Source organism: Limanda limanda, chromosome 6 (genome assembly GCF_963576545.1).
Source record: "Limanda limanda chromosome 6, fLimLim1.1, whole genome shotgun sequence".
In the NCBI taxonomy this organism is placed as follows: Eukaryota; Metazoa; Chordata; class Actinopteri; order Pleuronectiformes; family Pleuronectidae; genus Limanda; species Limanda limanda.
The window spans coordinates 25,734,233-25,758,353 of NC_083641.1; the positions used below are offsets into that span (position 1 = coordinate 25,734,233).

General features: G+C 44.0%; 1 protein-coding gene across 1 annotated transcript in view; it reads left to right on the top strand.

Annotated features, from left to right (window-relative positions):
- The window catches only part of zmp:0000001236 (mastermind-like protein 2), a 41,867-nt gene continuing 17,746 nt past the window's right edge, over window positions 1–24,121 (top strand). Inside the window, exon 1 of the mRNA XM_061073202.1 lies at window positions 1–1,038. Coding sequence (XP_060929185.1) covers window positions 622–1,038 — 417 coding nt within the window. The 5' untranslated portion in view covers window positions 1–621. The remainder of the gene's footprint in view (window positions 1,039–24,121) is intronic.

Consider the following 24,121-nt stretch of genomic DNA (forward strand, 5'->3'; position numbering starts at 1 on the left):
TTGTTTTGTGTGTTCGCGACCGGATCCTCCTCGGATGGAAGCAGAGAGGACGCAGCGAGGAAAAGGAGAAGAAGGAGTCGTTTCCCCCTTTTTTACGCACAAGAAAAACGCCGTGAGTCTCGAACTTTAAAGAGGGGTTTCCGTGCGTTTCGCTGTGATTCCATCATCGGACGCCTTGTTGGGGGGGGTTTTTCCTCTTCTTCGCGGGTTCTGATCTAATAAAGTGTTGGAGATATAAGAAGTCCAATGTGCCCGGCATGCGACCACCGGGGAATCTAACCTCTCTGTGCGCAGGGGTCGAGCGGATCCAGCTGTTTGTAAATCATTAGAGTTTTAATTATAAGCTGACACAGGAGGAAACCACTAATGAAATCCTCCAACACTGGCACTTCTTTTTTTATTTTATTTTTTTAATATGGAGCATGTTGTGAGTTCATTCTGACCTCATCTGACTTCATAGGTTTTTTAAAAATATTTATATATTGTTATTATCAGGTTATTACCATGCGTTCCCACATGGAACCGTAGCCGAGTCCGTGCGCATCGCGTTCTTCCATGTCCGCACTTTGGCACATTTTACGCACAGCGGACCTGAGCTAAACGCGCCGTGGACCCGCGGGAATGGGAGAGGCGACCCCCGCGCAGTCCGCTTCGGGCCCGTTCGGACCCCTGCTGGGAGTCGGGTTAGGTGGGATGCCCGGCGGGGGGTCCACCGGGCCGGGGGTGGGGGGCACCTCCAGGGGCTCGGCGGTGCCACAGCTGCACAACGCCATCGTGGAGCGGCTGCGCGCCCGCATCGAGCTGTGCCGGCGGCACCACTCCACCTGCGAGACCCGCTACCAGAGGGGTCAGGCCGAGAGCTCGGACCGGGAGCATGAGAGCACGCTGCACCTGCTCAACATCGTCCACCAGGGGCCCGGGAACCGCAAGACCAAAGGGGGCCGGGGCTCGAACCAGCAGCAGCCTCCGGAGTACAGCAGGTCCAACGGGGAGCAGAAGGGAACCGAGGGCGAGCAGAAGATCAACACACGTATAGCGGTGAGTGGGGGGGGGGGGGGGGGGTGGGTGATGTCATGGTAATGATGCCGGTGATGTCATGGCTCCTGTTACATGTGGTCATGTGCAAACTTCTGCCCAAACTTGGATAAGAACTCAACTCTGGTCAGGACAGGTCGTTAAGTGCTCTTTGTGCATTGTGTTCGTTCAGTGTGTGAGAGAGCTGCACGTCACTGTACGTCACAGTATGTACTTCACTGTAGTACTTGTGTTGTGTGTTTTTTTCTACACAACTCCCTCTGCAGTGAAGACCAAAGAGTTGAGGCCCTGGTCGCAAACTTCAACAGGGAGAATCAAACCCAGTTTCCCACCATGGCAGGATTGAAAACCAGAACATGTAAAAAAAATCTGGTTTCCCTGGTTTCACTGATTGAAGTGGATGGGATGATACAGTATCACAGAGCTTTTGTTTGCAAATAACCATTCAGAGGAAATGGTTTTGGGGTCATTGGGCCACGGGGATGTTTTTTCTATATCTGCATTTGCTGCAAAAACAAAATAAACCGTGTCAACATCTCTTCTGTGCAGGCGACAGAACCATGGGTGCATTCCGTGGCTGGGTTAATATGCACAGTCATCTCGTTTGTGCACTGCAGATAATTCAGTTTAGTTCATGTGTCGCATTAGTCATCAAAAGTGATTCTTGTTTCCCAGAGATCTCGTATATTAAGTTAACATACAGTCGTTTCAAGGCTCATTTTGTGAAGTGGGAGAATCCCCCAGAGTAAAGTGTCAGAATGAACTGGTGTCGGTGTGGTGTAGAATGTTCTGCTGGTGCTGCTGGTGCTGATGGTGCTGACTTCCTGTTTGCCAGGCATTAAGGGCACCGTCAGTGCGGAGAGAGGGGAGAGATTTATTTTGTTGTTTTCCTTCATCGGGCACCAGGGAGTTCAGCATATGAATTATTTCCCAAGCCAGCGTTTCACTCCGATGTCAGGAGGGTGAAAGATTGCAGATGTTCCTGCTCTGGATTTGCTTGAGATGGTCGAATGGAAAAATAAACAATGTCATGTACTTTTTTTTTTTCCCAGCGTGTCCATAAAAGGACAGCGATGATTGTTCCGTCAGTTCATTTGTTGTCATCACTGGAACCGCTACATGTCAAGCGACTAGCATCGGCTTGTGCAGCGATCGAGATTCTTAACGTACATGAAAAGCACATTTGCAATAAACCTACAGGGTGGATGTGAAGTGCAGTTTAGCTTCATGGCTTCTGACGTGTTTGGGTTTTCATGCTGTTATGTACAGTGCAGCTGTGGAACAGAGAGGCAACAACATCATGTATTATACTTACTGTCTGAAGGAGGTCAGGGAACATCATTATCATGTACTGCTTCAGTTTGTTGTTTCACTGATGTTGACTCTGGAGTAGCGTGTTCTACACAAAACTGATGAGTGCAGCAACATGCTGAGGAGGAAATGAAGTCCTGGCGTACATGTTTATTTCAACCCTGAGGTTAATATGTGTTTTTTTTTTTCCTTTTTCATGATGATTGGGTGAAGCAGAACAGCAGCAACTGCAGAAATCAACCCCCCCTCGCAGCTCTATCCAGTTCAACTGTGTAAAAAAATTAGAATAACTCTTCCAATCGCGAAATTCTTTGAAAAAGATGTATTTTTATATCGTTTTTCGGATTTTTTTTAAAAAAACACAGTGAATCGCTTGTCTCCACATATTTTTCCTGGGGTGCAGCTGTAATTCACCATAGTGCATTCTTCTGAATTAAAAAAAAAAAGAAGTGAGGCTTCCACAATGGCCACATCTGTGCGTGTTATTGACTGTTCACATTGGAATTTGCGATGGAAATGTACACCGAGCGAGGGGCAAACAACACAATGGATTATGACTGGCTGCTGGGAGTGCGGAGTGAGCAGCACTTAACAACAGCGCTCATTCAGAGCAGATTAACAAAAGGATATTCTCTTAGATGAAATTGGAGAAATGGGGAAAAAGGAGGAGGAGAGACGAGCGCTCTCACTTATCCGGCGATTTTCCTTAATGCTCGCGTGGACTCGTGGAAAGCTCGTTGGATCGTCCGCTTTAGATTCAGATTTAGATTTAGACTTCTTTCCACCCCTCCCCTCCAATCTTTCCCTTCATACCTGTATCAGAGGAAGCGTTCACTACAGAAATATAGGTCACACAGTGGAAAACACTGGCCCTGTGTGTTACAATGTACAGACGTTCGGTTTCATCAGGATCCGGCAGCCATGTTACATTGTCTATCAACGAGCACATGAAACTGAAGGCTTAACAAACACCGGCCTGATATAGCCTGGCTGCATGTAGCAGGCCGTGCATTGTCATGCCCTATTATCAGGCGTTTTACAAATGGCTCACTAAGCACCTTCCTGAGAGATGAGCTGGCCGTGAAACAGTTTGAAGCACACAAGGCCCCCGTATAAATGTTTGGAGCCGCTGAATACATTTCCTGCACGTGTTTACTTAAAGTCAAACAGGCCTTGAGAACAGCAGCAGGCACGGGACGCCTGGTGATTAACAGGCCTGTGTGCACTCGGAGGATTTTTTTGTTATTTCCCAGTCTTGTGCTACTGACAGATCCTGGAAGTGTTGGCCTGAAGCAGCGAGAGAGCTCAATGTGCTCTGTATGCTGATGATGTGTTTGCCTGTTGTCGTTTCCCCCCCCAAATACTGAATCTGTGTGTCGTCCACATGGCAGCAGCTCCTTCTCCGTGCACCTCGGTCATCCAGAGGTCCAACACTTCAAACTGCTGCAGCGTCCGTTGTTTATCCTCCTTCTTCCTCCTCAGCTTATTGTTTCCTGTTCGCTCTCTGTGCTGAAAACGGCCCGAAATACTCTTCGTGTGTTAGTTTGGCACAATTGCCGCACCTTGGCCAAACGATTAGAAATTGGCAGCTCTGGTCAGTTGCATTGTTTTGATGGCAGATCAGATGTTCCCAACTTAGTCTCAGGACCCCCCCTCCCACCCTGCAGAAAGGTCACAAGATTAATCACAGAGGTCCAAAGATGATTAACAGGAAAGGGAAAATAAAAATAACTTTCTGCTACAAACATTGGACTTACTTTTCAGACGCTGCCCTAATTAAGGCTCCCTCTTTTTTTTCCTCTCTTTGGGATTTATTGGGGTCAGGAGCCAGGAATCTGGGAACCACTCCACTGCAGGTTTAACTGGAATAGCAGTGAAAACAGTGCGTATGTCCACTAAGGCCCAAGAGCCTCCAGGAAGCTACAAAACTCTGCCGCAGGAGCCATAGTAATTTGTAGTTTAGGGAGTTTTCACGGTCATTTCTCAAATTTGAGGTGAATTTATCAGATGACAAGTTGTAGATCCGTATCAGACACATCTCAAAACTAAATGTAAAATGCAAGAAAACACTTTTCTAGTTTTCGAAGACCACATCTCATCTTAACTAAGTGCAGTCAGAGAGCTCATACAGTTCCCATATGAAACCACTTTTTCATTTCTCTACATATGAATTTCTATTTGCATCGGCACCAACTTGCACACACTCATAAATATCAGTCCCCCTACATTTTCCATCTAGATCCATGAATTATTCTCTGAGGAAACGGTGCAAATGTCGCAGAACGCTACCGCCTCACAATGTAAAAGAAAGTGAACGACTTCTTCCCACGACCGATACCACACACTCCCACCAAATTGTATGGTGCTCTGTCGTGTCGTTTTTTGTGTAATTCTGCTGACAAACAAACAAGTGCAGATAAAAAAAGGGACAGTTAAACTGTTTGTGCGACATTTTGCTCAACCGTTGTGACTCGAGCACTGACCCTTTACCTCATTATCCTCGGGTGTGTAACAACAGTTTCCAGCTGTCTAGTGGATCGACAGTGTGGAGAGGAAAGATCTCCTTGTACTCTCCTGTGGTCATGTATGTTGGGTGAAGTGCGTGTTCCTGTGTGTGTGTGTGTGTGTGTGTGTGAGAGTGCACAGGGCTTGGGGTGTGTGTGTGTGCTGTAAGTGTTTCCTGGCATCCCCTGTTTGGCTGTTGAACCGCCTGAATCCGAGCTGCCGGTGGTCTGAGCTCACTCCGGCTCGGCTGTGATGTGAAACAATTAGCCCGGGTCCATGGGGGCCACCCACGGTGAGGCCCTCAGCTTCTCACCCAGCCCCGAGGAGGCAGCGTGGATCCATGTTCAGCCCACAGATCCTCCACGTTGTCATGGGAAGGATGAAGTTTTTCTGTTTCGGGGGATCGCTTGGCTGTCAGTCGATCCGAATGCTGAATTCCTGTTTATTGACAGCGCGGCTCCACTGTAAGCCTGATGTGATTACGCTGGTCTCATTGTGTGAAGACGGGAGCTGTGAGATGAGTCGAGCGTCTCCTCGTGCTCTGATTAGAAGACATTAACATCAGCCTCCATATACTGTGTAAAGCCAACTGTTAATCTCCTCCTTCTATTTGGGATTAGTCTCCATTCAAAGATATGGTTTACACGCGGCTACAATCCAATTCTGCTTATGTATACAAGGCAGATTTCGGTGTAGAACATACATCCAGAGCGTCTTCTTTATTTAAATGGTTCAGCAACAACACTCAGAATCTATTACATTTCACATTATTCTGTTTTTTACGATGTTTTCCAATATGGTTGAGTCATTGTGATGTCAAACTGTGCTCACTGCCGGATGCTAAGTGGTCGGGAATATAGACTTCTTAGATTCAAAGATTTGAGTATTTAGAGATTATTGGAGATGATTAAAGTAATCAGTCATTTTTACGATGCTCTCTCAGTAAATAATCCATTTTATGTTTATTTAGTCAAGTACTTCCTGAGTGTTTTCAGGCTTCGACTCCATATGAAGTGAAGCCAAATCATCTTGATTGCCCCCTGGTGGCTGGCTCTGTTATAAACTCTGCCTCCACCATGTTAGTAGTTGGGTTAACAACTATCAAGTCATAGCAGTTTCTGTGACGTACCCTCTGATATGAATGGAAAGGATCCTGGTTATGTTTTGCCTTGGGAAACGTGAGAACACCTATATCAGGTTCTGGACACGTCATAAAAGGTTAGTGACGGATATACAGTACGTAGGCAGGGTCCGAATATAAGGAAGAGGTAAATAGTAGGTTAATATCACACACACACAAACACACACAGACACACACACACGTCTAATGCCGCGGCCTGTCAGTTTCCAGGAAATGACTGCCTCTGTCGGACCTTTGTTTGGACAGTGTGTTGATTCTGACTTTGTCGGTAGCTACTGTATCATCCTCGGGCTAAATCGTGCGTGAAATGAACGTCTCTATTCCCCAGTAAACACGGTTTTGTGATAACATCAGAGAACATGGGCTATAAACAACTTAGTGACACAAATGTTGTGATCACGATTGCTCCGGCCTCCGGGGACGAGCAGGGCACAGGCTTCAATGAGCTCTTGCTTTCTGATTTTGTTTTTTAAGTGGCACAAAACAAAGTTCACCGACGACTGTCATTTCTCAGAGGGGCTTTATTTTTGTTCAATCCCTTTCAGTTATTGAATACGCTTAGTAAAGATATTATGGAGACTTTGTTTTCATACATGTAAACCGCAGTTTTAATATTATTCGGTGTCATGATGGCAGCAAATACTCTCCAAATTGGTTTTCCTAGCAATTGTGGTTTGTTGATTTTGAGGACATCCTTGGTCCCGAGCAGCTGCCGCGTCTCACCACCTCCACAAGATTAAACTGTGGATTTTTCCATGTCAGTCCAGCCCTGGTGGCTGTTGTTGACTACCAGGCTCCAAACAACGCTGTCAATGCCAGAAATTATGTATCACTTCCTGTGCACCACTGGATTTTCCCCAGAAAAGACCTATGAGACACTGGCTGCTCAGGACAACTGATTTACAGTCCGGGCTTACTGGAAGTTGTTTCAGTCGATAAAGGAAATCAGTAAAAATGTCAGCTAAAAAGCCTCGTTTAGCAGAAAAAACTCCCAGTCTGTCCCATTCAGTCCAGGATCACCATCCATCTCCCATTGATTTGATCTGCATCATCATCTCTTCATGCAATGTATCTGCTTCTTTATGTTTTTAAGTTTTCAATCCGTTCATCAATTTGTCCCATTTTGTGAACATGATATCTCGACAACTCCTTAAGGAAATTTCTTTAAATGTGGCAACATTATTCATTTGGACTCAAGGATGAAAGGATTAGATTTTAGTGCTTATAGGTCAAAGGTCAAATGTTGCTGTGACCTCACAAAACGCTGCTGTTGCCTTATGAACACAATATCTCCAGGAACAACTTCAGGGAATTATTCCAGATTAGGTACAAATGTTCAGTTGGACTCACAGATTAACTGGGTTGTGGGGTCAAAGGTCAAGGTCACTGGGACCATCACAAATCACATGTTTGCCTTTTGAATGCCTTGAGAGATACCTTTCAAATTTAGACTCATAGAGTAATTGATCAGGGAATCTCTTCAAAATTAGACAACATAGATGAACTGATTTGGTGCTAGAGGTCAAAGGTCACAGTGACCTCATAGTAGATTGGAAATGAAAGTATGGAGACTGAAACTGCACTGGATGGTTGAGGCATAAAACCACCGGGTGGTAAATCTAGCTTTATATTCACCACAGCATTAAAATGGCTCATAGAAAAACTAGGAATCTGCGAATGAAACAAATAATACCTCAAACTGCATTTTTATTAATTTGATGTCCATGTTGCCTTAGGAAATATGTCATATTTGTTTATTTGTTTATTTAGAAGGATCCCCATTAGCTCTACCCTAAGATGGAGCTACTTTTAGTGGGGTCCACATAGAAGACATACATACAGATATCAAACATTTAAAACATACATTACAATACCTATATCAAATATTTAAAACATACGTTAAATTACAAATATCAAAAGTTAAAATACATTGAATAATGATCATACATTATATGTTACAAATATCAAAAATAAGTTAGTGGTTATGCAGTTTTACCTTAGTCATGATATAAAATACTGATAGGTAATTCCATAGAAGTGAAAACGTCAAACCATTTTCATCATATTTTGATCGGATGATTCATTTAATGTAATGTTGGTGGAAGCAGAAACAAATCCTGTGTATTTTTTCTCCTGGAAGATAAGACTCAGCAAATGTGGTGTCATGCGGCGGCGTGTTGGAAACCGCGCTCCGTGAATCTGGGACATCTCTGTCCCTGGCACCATTTGTATTTGCTGCTTTTTTCTGACACCAGCTCGCTCTCCTTCTTTTCTGGATTGATTTCGATTAATCCAGAAAAGAAAAAAAAAGACCACACACGCATTAATCAGATGGAGAAGAAGAACTCGAGGACGACGGCAGCTTCCAGACGCTCAGCGGGGGGGCAACTGAGGATGTGTGTCAAATCAAAAGCCCTCATGGATCGTCTGCTCTGTATATACAGTATCTCTAGTAGTGTTTTTAAGAAGCAGCCCATCCCTCCCTCTTCCCACTTTCCCACACATCCAACCCTCCACCTGTCTCTCTCTCTCTCTCTCTCTCTCTCTCTCTCTCTCTCTCTCACACACACACACACACACACACACACACACACACGCAACCCACCCCGTTGCGCTTGCCTCATGTTTAATTCAGCAGCCTATGGGATGGTAAGGCTGTATCTGTCTTTGAAGAGTGCTGCCGAAATCATGTAGCAGACCCATCTCATCCTCGGTCTTCAAGGGGATGATACAATATAAGTGGGAACATGCTCAGAGGAACGCAGACCCCTGTCGGTCCAGGTGGGCCCCGGGGGGGTCTGCTGCTGCTGTGCAAGCATCTAACGGCCTCATCGGTAGAGTCAATTTAACCGGTAGTTGTAGTGGAAACCACCGGCCGTAGATCGTATCCGATTTCTGTCCTTGGCCGTGGTCCGTGGTGACCAGACGAGCCTGCAAGGGAACAGCTTTACCTTCTGATACCGAGCGCTGTGGAAAATAAATGATCAACATCAGCCTTGCAGCGTCTCCTCCCTGGAGGTGCAGGGCTTTGTTGTGTTTCTGTGCTGAATTGGCTCATTTATAGTCCGGGTGGTAATGAATAATAGGTTGTGTATGTCTGTTTGGCATTGTTTATTCTCAGAAGAATAAAAAAACTAAACAATAATGGGACGTGTCTGGGGTTAAAAGGGTTGATTCATTTGGAAGTCAAACAGGAAACATGACATTGGACAATGGAAGTTTTGCTAATAATCCTTGATCTGAAAATTAGCTGCTGCTCATCTCTGTCTTTTTGTTTGTTTGTTTGTTAGTTAGCAAGATTGCACAAAAACTACAGGACATATATATATATATCGTTAAACTTTGGCTACCTAAAGTAAAACATGAATTTATCATAATTTAAGATTCAAACCAAAGAAATACTCAAAGATATCTGGGATAGATCTATCTATCTATCTATCTATCTATCTATCTATCTATCTATCTATCTATCTATCTATCTATCTATCTATCTATCTATCTATCTATCTATCTATCTATCTATCTATCTATCTATCTATCTATCTATCTATCTATCTATCTATCTATCTATCTATCTATCTATCTATCTATCTATCTATCTATCTATCTATCTATCTATCTATCTATCTATCTATCTATCTATCTATCTATCTATCTATCTATCTATCTATCTATCTATCTATCTATCTATCTATCTATCTATCTATCTATCTATCTATCTATCTATCTATCTATCTATCTATCTATCTATCTATCTATCTATCTATCTATCTATATATATATATATATATCGTTAAACTTTGGTGCAGATCCAGATCAGGGTTGATCCAAGATTGTTTTTCAACATTTTCCTTTACTTCTTTGAGAATCATTTCATGTTTAGTGGACAGATATTTATGCGTGTGTGCAATTTGGTTCAGATCCAAATAAAAAAATCGAATTCTAGTTGTTAATTGAATAAAATAAACAAGATATGAAACTAGTAAAGTATTTACTGGCCTTGGATTTGCCGACGATACGGATCTTAAACATGTAATGCGATAAATTCACCTAAAATCGGAAAATGACCTGGAAAAATGATGCACAACTCTGTTTAAATTTCCTCCCGCCGCAAATTAGATTCTGCAGCAGACTCCAGTGACTGTGTGCAGATACTTGTTTCATGTTTGAATGAATATGAATTACCCCGGCATTCAGCGTTTCATCCAACCGAACATTTTCTCGGGGTTGAAATACCTCCGTTCCCGAGGGGCTTGGATTAGAGAGTCCCCACTGTATCCCTTTGTTGTTGATTTGTGCTTTCAGCAAGCTTCCCGTTGTTGCCAGCACTTTGTTTGAATTTTCAAGCATTATGTGGACCTCAAGACACAAAAAAAAAAAACTCATCTGTGCTATACTGCAGTCAGTGGGGAATTTTTAGCAGGACTAATATATTAGCGCTCATTGTAGTTAATAAATTCATCCAGGAAATAGGCTTCTTCGTGGCTTTTCATCATCTGCACGGTGGACACAAAAAGTGTATATGTGAGGGGAAGAAGAAGGAGGAGGAGAAAGGACCGGGCCCGTGTACATCTATATCTTCAGAGGGGCCTTGTCGAGGTATCCGTTCATGCCTGATGCGATTTCTTCTGCTGAGAGAGCTCTTTGAGGTTTGTCAGGTTTTTCCTGCTTGACTTAATTGAAGAGAGGGCAGGATTGTGTGTGAGGGAAAAGACGGGAGGAGGGGGAGGAGAGGGAGGGAGGGGAGGGAGGAGGGTTAGAGCCTCGGAGTGTCTTTCCACAAGTGCTTTGCTACCCGGCGCTGAAACTGGAACCCTGTGGGAAGAAGCATGTTCAGGTGTATTTAATGTGCCGTGCATGGAAGCTGGATCCAGGGGACAAAATAAAACATGAGCAATAACTTTGCTCACTTGTTTGTCAAAGGACAAGACCCAGAAAGTGCAGGCTGCTGTAACCCGGTGATAATGGTGTGTGTGTTTTATGCCCCTTCCACACACTAATGTGGAGATTTAGCAAAAATAAACATTTTCCCGCAGCGTTTTAACTCAATCTTACAAATGCCTTTCGGTGTTTATCCGTGTGAAGCTACATGTAAAATGGAGCATTTGGGAAATCGGTGACATCGCAATTTACTTCTCAAATGCCCACTTCTGCTTTGTGTGAAGAGCAGGAGCCAGAAACAACAGCAACGATGGCGTCTAAAAACCAGTTTGTCTACATTTGGTTAGTACTGCTAAATCTTAATTAAAATAAGGAGAATAAGAAGAAATTAGTGTAGACAAGGTGTGTTTTTGTGTTCATATATATCTAGGTTTTGTGTGGAGCCGGAGCAGTTGTGTGCTCGGACACACGGGATCTTATCTATAACTGTTCTCACACGTATCTGACAATCCAATCAGCCACCTGATACGTCAGGGTTTCCTGGACTTGTGCGGCTGATGTCGTAAACAGATCTGATTATCACAGTTGCCTCTGGAGAACTGGGTGTGGATGTCCACTCTCTGTGTGTGTGTGTGTGTGTGTGTGTGTGTGTGTCACCGCGTGGGCAACACAACCTCCCTCCTTCCACACCTCGCTTCACTCCAGTCTTCAGCCGCGGGTTTATAGCTTCATTACGAGGTCTATTTATCACACAGAAACCATTCAAACCGCGAATTAAAATCGGCCGATCTCGCTCCTCTGCCGGGGAACAATCGGGGTTCGGAGCGGAGCAGCTTTTATTTGCAGGACTTCAAACGGCCTCTTCTCCCCAGGGTCATTACCCCTGCTCAGGAAATGAGAAAGTGGGCTCCTGATGTCACTGGCAAACCCCCGAACACAGAGCGCTTGGTTAAACTGGGAGGAGGCGGGGGGGGGGGGGGAAGGGTAGTGGAGGGGAGGGCCACGCCAGATCAGAGTTCAGACATGTTTACATTACAGCTCAGGATATTTCTCAGAGCCCGGCCCAAGCTGCCGAAGTTCCCAGGCTCCAGAGTTGCAGAGTGCTGAAAAGAGGCACAAGCATTCACTTTTTCTTCTCCTCTCTTTCGCTCCCTCGCTCTCCCTCTCTCTCCCTCCCTCCCTCGTTCCCGCTCTTGCGCTCGGGGGTCGGAGTCATAGTTCAACTCCATTTGCATCGTGGTAACGTTCTGCTCTTCTCCTCCGGGGAATATTACAGACGTGAAATGTACGAAAGGTGAAAGTCACAAACCAAATTGATACAGGCAACGTTTGCAGGTCTGAAATGTTTCCGACATTGTTTACGAAACCAACGTCAGGAACTCATAGCAAATTCTGCATAAGTATACATTACAGTTTTTTTTTTTTTTTTTTTGGGTCTCCAGTCCTTGACTTCTCCTTTGCTTCATCTGTTTTCTCTTTAATATGCAAAGCGCCCTCTCTCTGCCTCAGCAGTGACAAAAACAATACCTGGCAAAACACACAAGGTGAATTCTGCCTCACCAATATGTGAATAACAGTTAATCTACTGAGCTAAAACTGGTACTTTATCAAAAATGAGATCCTGTCAGTGTCAACTCGACCACACCAAACAAATGTGGGTGAAATGTTTTTATTTTCCCATCTCAGATCGCTGAGTAGTTAAATCATTCCACTGCTGTGGGGCAGGATTTATCTACAAGCTTCATGGGTCTTGTTAGTAATTCAATCTGAAGCAAACAGCTGATTTAAACAATGTAAGACAGTCTCAAGTGGGTTTTTTCTTCTCATATTTTAAAGAAATGCAAGTATGAAACTCAGAAGACTGAAATCTCTGCGCAAAGGCCCAACAGTCCCATCATGAAACCACATCTAAATCCAATTGATCCGGTTGTTTTGAACCAAATTGCACAAACTTATAAATGTCAGTCTACTAAATATACGATTCCTTTCATCAACCTCCGTGAATTATTCTCTTAGAAATCAACGATGATAAAAAACATCTCACAATGTTAAAGAAAGGGAAAACACAAAATTGTATGAATCCTTCTATAAACAATACCACATCCTTCCACCAGGTTTCTTGGAAAACAGTCCAGTAGCTTTTGTGTTAATCATGTTAACAGACAATCAGAATCATAATCAGAATCAGAATCAGAATCATAAAGGAAGGTAGGTTTACAACTACCTGGAATTTTCTTTGGTAAATAGCCCAACAAACAAACAGACAGACAGGGGTGAACACATAACCTCCTTGATGGAAGTATATGAAGCACCCAGCCGATATTAACAATATAAAATATAGTTTGAAATTACTCTTAAGTCCCTGTCTTGTGAAAATCAAGTTTATAAACACTATGGCCTCATTAGCATTAATCCCAGTCACCATAAGAGGAAGTAAGGTGTAGAACGACATTTGAGCCATTTTAAGACCATGAGGGGACTTTCCTCTTCACAAAGCTTTTGAATATGTGATTTTGAGGAAGAAAGACAAGTTTACGGTGGAGTAATACACTACTGGAGAGGGATCGAAGAGTTGCTTTTTAACATTTTATTTTCCATAAGTTTCGTCATTATTTCCCTACAGGTTTATTCTGTGATTTAGTCTGTTTACTGTCTTCGTTATTAAAAGAAGAGAGACATTGCAAGGACATTTTAAAGAGTTATTGTACAGATATGTGTGTGTTGTTTTCTTTTGGCTTTATCTGGAGGTGCTGCATTATTTGGAGGAGAAAACAAAGGCAAACTGATCGTTGTGAACATCCATCATAGTTTAAGTATGACCTACCTTTACTTGCCTATGAGTTGCACACACAGTTTTCCCTGTGGGTGCAGTCACTTTCTCACTTTCTGTTTTGCCTCCAGGCAAAGTAGTGGATAGTCTGGTTAAACTTTTAGCTTGTTAGCTCCCTGATCAAATAATCCCAGTCATGTTTTCACTCGTGTCTTTTATCTAAATTGTACAAATTGTTGTTTTCTTTACCCTAGAATGGGCCCTTTATATATACTTCATATTTACAATAGGAGTGGGTCCTCTGGAGAAACGGCGGAGGATCTGCGGTGTTCAGTACAGGTCTGAAATCATTTGTGAATGGCTGTAGGATCAGTTAGAGGTGGTAGGCGACCATCACAGCATCGTTGTTGCAGAGAAAGTTTGTTAAGAGGAAATTAGAATTAACTATTTGATGTCATATCTCGTAATTCAAAGGCCTTTGCAATACTTCAATCCACTGAATCATTCCACAATATAAATCCACGACAATATTTTGGCTGTCAGCAAATGTTTCAGTAAGAAATATAGATGTACCGGTTCTATATCAGCCTCCAAATTCCACAACTGTCAAAATCCTAATTCATGTGTTTCCGACGTCTAGCCCAGCCTGAGCCGGGCATCAGATACGGGTCCACAGGAGGAACATAGATGGTCTTGTTTCCTCGCCCCGGCGCTGCCAGTAAGGTTGAGGAGTGGCAGCTGGAATGTTTGCGTTAGTGCTCGGCTGCGGTGAGGTGTCACGGTGCTGAGCCGCGCTCTGGCGCCTGCTCTCTCTCTCTCTCCACCTTGCCTGGAGGTACACAGACGCCGCTGTTGCATGGACAGGAAGGTGAAACCAGGGGAAGATCTTTGGTCTCTGTCTGCCCCGTCCAATCATCTGCAGCCTGCCCGTAACAGGAAGCAGGTCCGGCAGTGACGGAGACGCTAGCACACAGAGCCTTTAAAAATACTGTACTTTGTCTCGTTCAAGGAGACGTATGATTCGTTTTTGCGTTTCTCGTCCCTCTGGTGTCTCAAATGGTTGTTTTGGTGAATGTGAAAAGTTCTGCAAAGTTAAAAAGCCCAAGTTGCTCCACTCACCTCAACAAAGTCCGGCTGTAACTTCTGAATTATTGACATGTGACGTCTCAATGCCCCAGATTTTCTTATTGCACTCAAGGCAGCTCGTCTGAAACAAAACCAGGTAAAGTGAGAGCGGAGGCCGACATCTCCTACTGGCGCTGGAGGCGGTTGACCAATCACAACAGAGTGTGGCACCTGACCAATCAGAGCAGACTGGGCTTTTCTGGAAGGGGGGCCTTAAAGAGACAGGAGCTAAAACCGAGTATTTCAGACAGAGGCTGAAAAGAGGAGCTGCAGCAATGGATCTTTCCTGAGTCTTTCCTGTGTGATGGATGATGTGTGTCGTGTTTTTCGTTGTCAGCCAAATTGTTTACATTTTACTGTTGTGTGATTTGCATAAGATTGATGTCAGCTGCAGGAGAGTGATCCAGAGGTTTAACTATTGAATAAGTGCACTAGAGAGTTTGAAACCACTCCCCCTATGATATTATAAAGTACTCTTATTTTGTTTTTATGTTTGTGAGATTGCAGTTTGTGGTGTTGTACTGGATTTGTATAACAGTGTACGAGAGGTTTCCGTGCTTTTGTTCTGTTAACTCAGAGTGAAAACAATAATAAAAACGGGAAGTTAGGGGAGGGAATTCCTAGCATCCGAATGAGGACCTTTATTTTCACTGTCTTCCTCTCACCCGCAGAGTTCTTTGCACACTCAGGTTATTGTAGAAATGTTTCGTAATTCTTTCACATAGTTGTTTTGCCCATTAAAGTTGAACAAGTAGAAAGTGTGTTTGCCAGGTGTTGTTTCCAGAAGGTGAGACTAAGTCTTACAGCAATAAAAGAGGGGAATCCTATAACTATATGGTAGCAACTTGCTTGTTTATAGGGTAACTCCAAACAATATACATTATCATTATAAACCAGGTAAAATGTGAGTATTCTGCACCAGATAACAGTTATTTTTCACTGACATTGATCCTTAAAACAAACTTTTGACTGTGACACAACTGTGTTACTTTCAAAATCTGAAACTGTTGCTACGTTTACACCAGTTTGGAAATGTCACTGGCTCCGCTTCAACACACATCAGTCAGAGTTCCAATTCTCCGTCGATTCCAAGGCAATGAAATCCATGATCTTTTCACCACCGCTGTTCCTCATTTCTAGTAGTTTTCTGCAACTAAGCACCGTGTGGCCGCAGAGAGGACAACCTGCTTCCTGTTGACACCAACGTGCACGTGCCCATCAAACGTGAAAGGTCGTGTTCTATCAGTATGGATGTAGCCTAAGCTTCCTGGCATCAGACAGGGGAAGCATGCGTTAGGGCAAGTGCTGCAAATGATCATTAATCAATGAATTATTCTGCTCTTCTCCATCAGTTGTCAGTCAGTCAGTGTCAGTCGCTCCAAACGCTGACACATGCAGCACACGAGACCAAACAAACTCAATTCACTATTAAACAGTAATAATATCATTATTCGGACGGAGCCGAGATGGCGAGCGAACGGCGAGCGAGTGAGGACGCGTTCCGCTGCCGTCCCTCGCCGAGAAAAACCGTGATGCAGCATTCTTTTCATATCTGTTAGTGGGAAAGTGGGGTTATTATGTGTGCGTATGCATGATAACAAGACGAAGAAAGAGAGAGTGAACAGAGAACATTCCTTTCTCACTCCCACTCTGCACCACCACCACACCCCCATTGCTACTCGCTGCCACCCCACCCCCAGTTTCCTTCCTGTGCTTTTTTTAGAGTCTATTGGATGTTTTTCCCACATCCGGCAACAAAGCCAGCCTTTTTATGCCATAACCTAACAGCATGGTGTTCTGCGGCTCAGCTGCTCACAGGCATGGTCAAATGTGATAGATTAATAGAGGCCCATGCTTTCCCAACTTCACTTCACCCACCGTTGGCTCGAGTAGCTCCCTGAAGAGCAGAATCTGTTACATATAACGTATAATACTGAAATATATATACTAAATATGAATTAAATACTGTAAGCCCTTCAGTTTGGTGTGATTAATGTGATTTAGATTGTTTGCTACTGAAATTTATCAAATCAAAGCCTCATAATGTTATTATTTCCTCCTTGATTTGAACATTAGAATATGTTCGTGCGAGCACTGATAACCAGATTGTGGTAAATGTTAATACTCCTCGATCTCAGGATGTAATGTACTAAAGAAGGAACTCCGGATAATCTCCTGAAACTTTCCAGAGACATCGTAAAAACTGCAAGTCAGTCGCTGCAGACATTCTTCTGACTTTGTCCTGCCAGCCCCCCCCCCCCCCGGTAAAAACCCTGGAGAATGTCAGAGCGACCCCATGTGAGCAGCAGGATTGTGTCTGGTGGGAGAATTCAAATATAATAGAGAGAATATAAATATTTCGGGCTGGAAAGGAGGAGCCATTCACGTGGAAGATGCCGACGAAGATGTCAACCTGGAAAGACGACGAGTTTCCAGAGCTTTTGGGGATGAGAGCTGACTCGGGACAGAAACTGTACGTTGTGTCCCGGCTCCTGCTGCTCCGCCGCCTCCTTTTCAACGCTCGGGAGATTCTCCTGTAATCACGTCTGACTCTGACAGCCTCCTGCTGTGCTCCTCATACGCTACAGGCAAAGTGCGGAGAATACCCAGACCCAATTTTCCAGTCATTTTCTGGAGTTGATGTCTTAAAGCAGAATTAGTTCTACATGTGGGAGCTTCACATGTAAAGAAAGCTAGCAGCGTCCGCCGCTGATCAAACCTGAAGAACACGCTGATGTTGCTTCTCGCAGACAAAGGCTGCTGCTGCACATTTTAAAACCTCTCGCCATCTACAGGCATCGAGAGTTTGGAGCTTCAGTGTTTTTCTGTCTGCGAGCCGCTGGGTTGACTCAGACTTCAGGGCCACATGTGCAGGCACTGGAACATCTGTTGCCATTGGCTGCTCTGCTGGGTTTTGTGGGCTTTTCCATCAATGACACTGTTTGTCCTTGTTACCGTAAAAAGTTATACGCTCACCTCAGATATTTGTTTTACTATAATTGAACATGCGGTCGTTAAACAGTCACTTAAGTGGGTCACTGACCTGCAGAGTGCACATAGTTCTCGTCTAATAGCCCTTTTTTTTTTCCGACAGTGAGTGCAGCACATCAGATCCACAGAGTGATTAACACACTCGACACCCATGTTCATCAGTGTTTGTCTTCATCCTCATTCCTGGTGAATTCATGCCCTTGGTCAGAAGGAATTTTCCCCCTCTGTTATGCTGCCTTGGCTGAGTTTGAGTCACCAGGCTCATGTGTTTTGCCTGAAGTAGTCAAAGCGAGGGATGGGGGGGGAGTGGGGGTGAACAGCTGTCTAGCGAGTGAAGGGACGTCTTGCCAGTTGAGCTGTGAAATTCACATAAGCAGGCAGGATAATCTCTTCCACCCAGACTAAATATCATATCCTGGGATGGAAGGTGCAGATAGTTTGTAATTTGAAATGACAGCAGCAGAATGTACGAGGTGATATCCTGGATCTTGTCACCTTGGTACTAAAGGTATAGATGTTGCTTTTGCTGGAATGAGGTTTCTACCAAACTGCATTTTAAACTCTAAATGCCACAGGTTCTGTTATCGTGTCATTCGCACTCTCCCTACACTGTGCTCGGCCTCGGGTACAACAACATGAGATTGATTATCTTGTATTTTCATTCTCGCTCCAATCTCTTCATCTTCTGCTAGCTATGTGCGATCTGCTGGTTCATCTGCCGTATGAGAGCCTCTGTCTGGTCTGTTGTTCCGAGGCCCAGTTCTACAGAACGGGCAGAGGGAGCTCGGCCAGATTCTGCTCGCTCCTCTTAAACAGATGCTGCCACTTGGCTCCGAGTTCCTCATCTTTACTGAGTTTTGAGTATTCAGTATTCAGTCCATTCAGTTTATGTGTCATATACATGTGTTATTGTTTCATATCAGATGGTTTGTCTCTCTGTAATTTAGCAGGATTATGCCAAAATGTGGGAAATAACACATTAAATGTGGGTGAGGATCCGGATCAGAGGGCAGATCCCAGAGAATAATTCACATTGATAACAATCAGGCTGTGTTAACTCGACTGGTATTTACAAGTGTGTGCATTTTAGTGCAGATCCAAATCAAACTCCTCATCTGGTGAATTTGAATGTGGTTTTCATGAGGGCACAGTTGGGCCTTGGGGCTCCCTGGTTGCTCTTCTAGTTCTTCTAGTTCTTCTAATTTGTTGTCAGTGGAAGTCAGGACGAAGCAGAATTGCATTTTTCATCCTGGACGCGTTTGCCAAACTGAATTTAATATATTTAACGAGGTAAAAGGAATTCGGTGATGTAGGAATGATTATATGTCTTGGCAGGAGAGGAACTGGGACAAGCACGTTAAACCACAGACAAAATGCTCACCATTAAGAACAGTTTGTCTATTTCCCAGCAACGGATGAGACGTTCTCTTGACCAGATGCCGCTGTACCTCGGACCTCCTGCTTGTAACTGCTATGAACTATTATGGGATGGGATCGCACACTTTAGAGATAAACTGTCTTAATGAGAAGAGGGGGAAAAACAAATCCTCCCAACTCTCAGTTATCACAACGGTTGCTTTGTGTTTTCCCCTCAACTTTGCATGCGTGTCAATGATCACGTTATGGGAAAGGAGTTTTTTTCCACTTGGACAGATTACCTGAGAGCACACCGATTCTCTGCCTCTCACCAGCTGCGACATGTAAAAAGACCTAAAGCCTGGGTTCACACACACAGACACACACACACACACACACACACACACACCGGGAGCTGCCTACAAGCACGAACTTGCTCAGAGACACAAGCTCTGCTGCAACCTTGAACTCTCCCTGCCACTGTGAGAGCCACCGCTCGCCCAGACAGTTGTGAGCTCAGTACCTGCAGGCCTCTATGGGAAGGCAATTTAGGCAAAACCCCCTCGAAATAAAAATGTTTTTAGATATTTCACGTGTGCAAGAGAATACAAAGGAGTTGAGTGTGAAACAAACGCTGTAGAGCAGAGTGTTCTGTTGCCAAAATGCAGATGTTGAGGTTTCAGGAAGCGACAAATGAAAAGTTGAAGCGTAATCAGTTTTGTTAACCACTAAAGTGCAGAACTGACACCATCCTGACATGTGACATAAAGATGAAGAAGCCAATGTGTTCGTTTTAAGGTCAGCTTCCTGTCGCCTGACGAATTTAAGTTTCTTAAATCTATGTTTTGGTCTCCACCTCCAAAAGAGACTGTAAATGTGCTGCAACCGAAACAAGGAGATATTATTCTCTGACGCCTCCAGTACGAGTCAAGGAGGTTATGTTTTCATCTGCGTGTTTGTGTGTGTGTGTGTGTGTTTGTCTGATAGAAGGCAGAATTACACACAAAGCACTGGATGGATTACCTTAGTGGAAGGGTGTGGTGCGGGGAGGATGCCAGGAAAGTTTTGGTCAGGATTGGGATCTAGGGCGGATTCAGGAATTTATGTTTCGTGACGTTTCCACCATTCTCCCAGGGAATAATTCATGGATCTTGATATTTAAGGGACTTTGATTAAAATACAGGGGAGAGTTGAGCCCTGACAGAGTGATTCCCAGGTATATTTTTGGCTCGACACTAGGAGCAGACCTGGATAAAAGGGTGGATCCGGAATTTTCTTTTTTAAGACTTCCTGTCGCGTGACGAGATCGAGCATCAGCCTCATGGAGCCGTCAGCTCCATGCTCCCTTCCAATAATAATCTGGTTCAATCTTATTATTAATAAATATTGATTAATTTAATTTAAAGAGAAGTATTTAAACTCCCACAGGAAGAAGCATGCACTTGATTTGGATCAATGTTTTCCCTTCACCAGTGTTTTGTTTAGATAGTGAATTTAATATCTGCCGTTAACCATGAACATGTTCTCATGATTTCTTGGGGTAGTTACCTCCTAGAATCCTTCGGAGCCGGATGAGTGCAAACTGCATTGTGTAGCTATTAATTTAGAGCTCCACCAGATGATTCCCATGAGTTTCCTGTTTTCAACGGAGAGAAAGACGATTGTTTCTCAGACCACAGCTATTCTGAATCCAGGCGAAAGGTTTAGAAATTGACCCGAGTTGTTTGTTTTTCATGAATGGCGATATCCAACTTATATCTAAGATGTATCAGTATCATGGGGTGTTTTGTTTTGTGTCCTTCTGGGAAATGTCAGGCTGATGATACATTTTTGGAGGTCACATATTTTCTGCTCCACGATCCCCCCCAATGAACCCCCCACCCAAACCCCCACCTCCGTCCCTCCCTTCCTCCTTCCCTCCCTCCCTCCCTCCCTCCCTTCCTCCCTCCCTGCACACTTTCCCTTGGTTGGCGTCGGTGAGAGCTCTGCAGTGTTTTCTGTGTCGGTCTCTTGCGAGCGCTGGTCTACACAGACCTTATTTGGAATGTCAGGACTGATATGAGTGGGAGTCAAATAAAGCTTCCCACTCACTTATGTTTTTCTTCTGACTTTCTCGCTGCAGCAGTCCCTCTTCAAACACAACCAGTGGAGGATTGTTTCAGAGCGTGAGGGCAGATTAGTGCGACTGCTCGCCTGTTCTAATGCGTGAGGGTCTAATTCAAGAGAAGCCTGAGAGAGACGAAAAAAATCAACAAGTGTTTAGTTTTCCAACCAGTGGATTTTTCCAAGCTTTCTCCACTGAAGCGGTTTAAAACTCTAACTGTGTTCCCCTCACTGAGAGCATGAGGCTTATCAAGACCTGGCTGAGTGAAGCAGCATTAGCACAGCATTAACCACTCAGCCCAGGTTTCCCATGGGGTGTAAAATGGATCCTTGTTTCAGTGGGAAATCGCCACGGCGATGCTGCTAAAGAGCACTTTGCTGCAGTCATATCAGTTATTGACGAGTAGTGTTTCCTGATTTGGAACTGCAGTCGCGTAAACAAGACTTAAATATGTTACAGTTAGAGCGTAAATACTATTCTGCAACAGATACTAGACAAGTGCAAGTACTGTTGCTTAGATTATACTCAAGTACATGCAAAGTCAGTCAGTTCAAATGTACTCTAAGTAAATAGTAGGCGAGAAGAGTATATGTTTGTAACATAGACAGTAAATGATGGATGAGGCATCTCCACTCCCTCCAAATATCCGGAAGTGAAGCCAAATTATCCCAGATATGAAGGCGGGGTTTATGAACAATACTGCAGCCAACCACTAGGTGGTGATTGAGGCACTTTGGCTTTCCTTTTTTCTTGTCTGTATATCAAACCTTCTATGGGTGATAGATACAAAATATGTAGTTAAAAAAAGGCCACTGTAGGCTCTGTGCAGTGGCCTATAACAACCCCCTGTCTGAATGTCACTATTGTGAGTCCTGCTCATTCGGCTCAAGTTCCAGTTGAAGGTTTCAACATCAACATTTTAGCTGCAGACCCAGCATGCACCTGTTGGTCACACGACATTGACGGCATGTTTGATTTTGTCCACTTGGGGATGTTTTTGGCGGGTGGTGCAGCTTCTGCTTTGCTACCGCTGCTGATTTGGCTCAAAAACTTAATCACAGCTTCACAAAGTCACTTGTGTGTTTACTCTTGAGTTAAAAGAGTGAAGTTACTGTTTTTTAAAAGTAGTACACACAACAAAGCTAGTTGATACAGCATCAAAAGTGAAAGTATTGTAATTACTTCCAGCCCTGAGCACAATTACAGGTTATTTCCTCTAAAGTTACTGCAGATCCTGAGCAGTTCACACTGTTAGGAAGCCTTTGATAACATAGTGAAGCTAGACGTTGGTTTTCTTTGTAGTGTCCAGAGACATGACTGGAACGACTGTGTTTCTCCACTCAGCAGTGGCACTGTTGGCTCTCACCGTGCTGCAGCTGCACGCTGAAGAGCAGCCAGATGTTTGAGATGGTGAAATGAGCCTAGCGAGCAGGAAACGGCTCTGCATGCCATAGGAATCGTCTTTGAAAACAGGAAGGGAACTTGTTCCCTGCTTATGGGCCTTTTCCTGTGGCATTACCGGAGGCCGGCCCTGTGTTTGACAGTTGCTGGGAAAAAGGTGCTTGCAGTTGTGTGGCAATCGCCTTTTAAGGCTACAAACATGCCTGTCGTGCTTTAGACGGCTTTAACAAGGGATTTGTTTTTTAATGGAGCAAAATCATCAGCCAGTTTATGTCCAGGCCTCATTTTTTTATGTCTTGGTTTCACCTAAGCACTTATTGTTGTTTTTGTGTAATGTGATAGTCAAACAAAAAAGACAATCCATGGAACCCAGAGTTGCTGATATGTGAACCCACGTCATGTAGCTGCAGGCTTCCTAAAGACTCAGGTTACACTCCTGTTGTTATCCAGGTTTACCTTCTCTAATGTTGTGAATCCTCACAGTGCATCCAGCATTGTTAACTTGAACATTTCCATCTGATCCTCTCATGCTCACAGTGACCTCTGGTGTCTGCGAGCGTTGTTAGTTTCTTATTCCTAAGACTTTGCTGGTGAGAGCCCTTTAAGGTTTTGATTTATGTGAACCCTCCCACACCCTCGAGCAGTTTCCCAGGCTGAAAATTGTTTTCTACCTCCTGCCTCTCACACTTAAGTACATGCACCAATTGAAAGAAACATGTCATCATGGGCGATAGATCATGTCCTGTCATTTTTTTGGTGCTCAGAGTGAAACACTTCAGATGTGGATCTGGAGAGCGGGTGCTCATCGAGGGTGTTTCCACAACTGGAGCGTTGTTGGACCAGTGAGAATTTAAGCAACTGAATGAAACCCTTTGAACTACGGGAACATCTCAGCATGTGTTCAAGTGACAAGCAGATTCTGTACGGTTGTGTAAGTCTGGCTCTGGTCCTCCTGTCCATCGGCCTGTCTCTGTTTTATGAGTGAGGACAAACTCTGCCGAGCTTTCACATGCACGTATATAACACAACAGAGTTCAACAGTGTGGTTCAAGAATCCCATTAATTTAACCATCCATGGTAGATTCACCACAGGCCAAGAGACTGTGAAACAGTTTTATATGCTCATGTGGAAGCCACAAGTCCGTATTGATGTCAGCTGTGTTCGAAGAGAATGTTTTATTCACGATGTCAAAGAGAAATACTAGACTACCCACAATCCCCAGGTGTGGTCGCGACGCCTCTGATTGGTGGAACTTGCTGTTACCATGGAAATGTTTACCTCAACCGTGGAAATCATGTCGGCTCTGATCAGATAATTCAGCGTAACATTATGTTCACAACAGAGCAACAACGATTTCTAACGTGTCACAACACTAAGTTACTGTGCTTTTTGGTATATGAAAAACTATATACATAAAACACAAACTGTATATTGCAATACTATACTAAAAACAACGTTAAGATCAAGAAGAATAATGCTGGAAGTCGCGATGTTGGACCT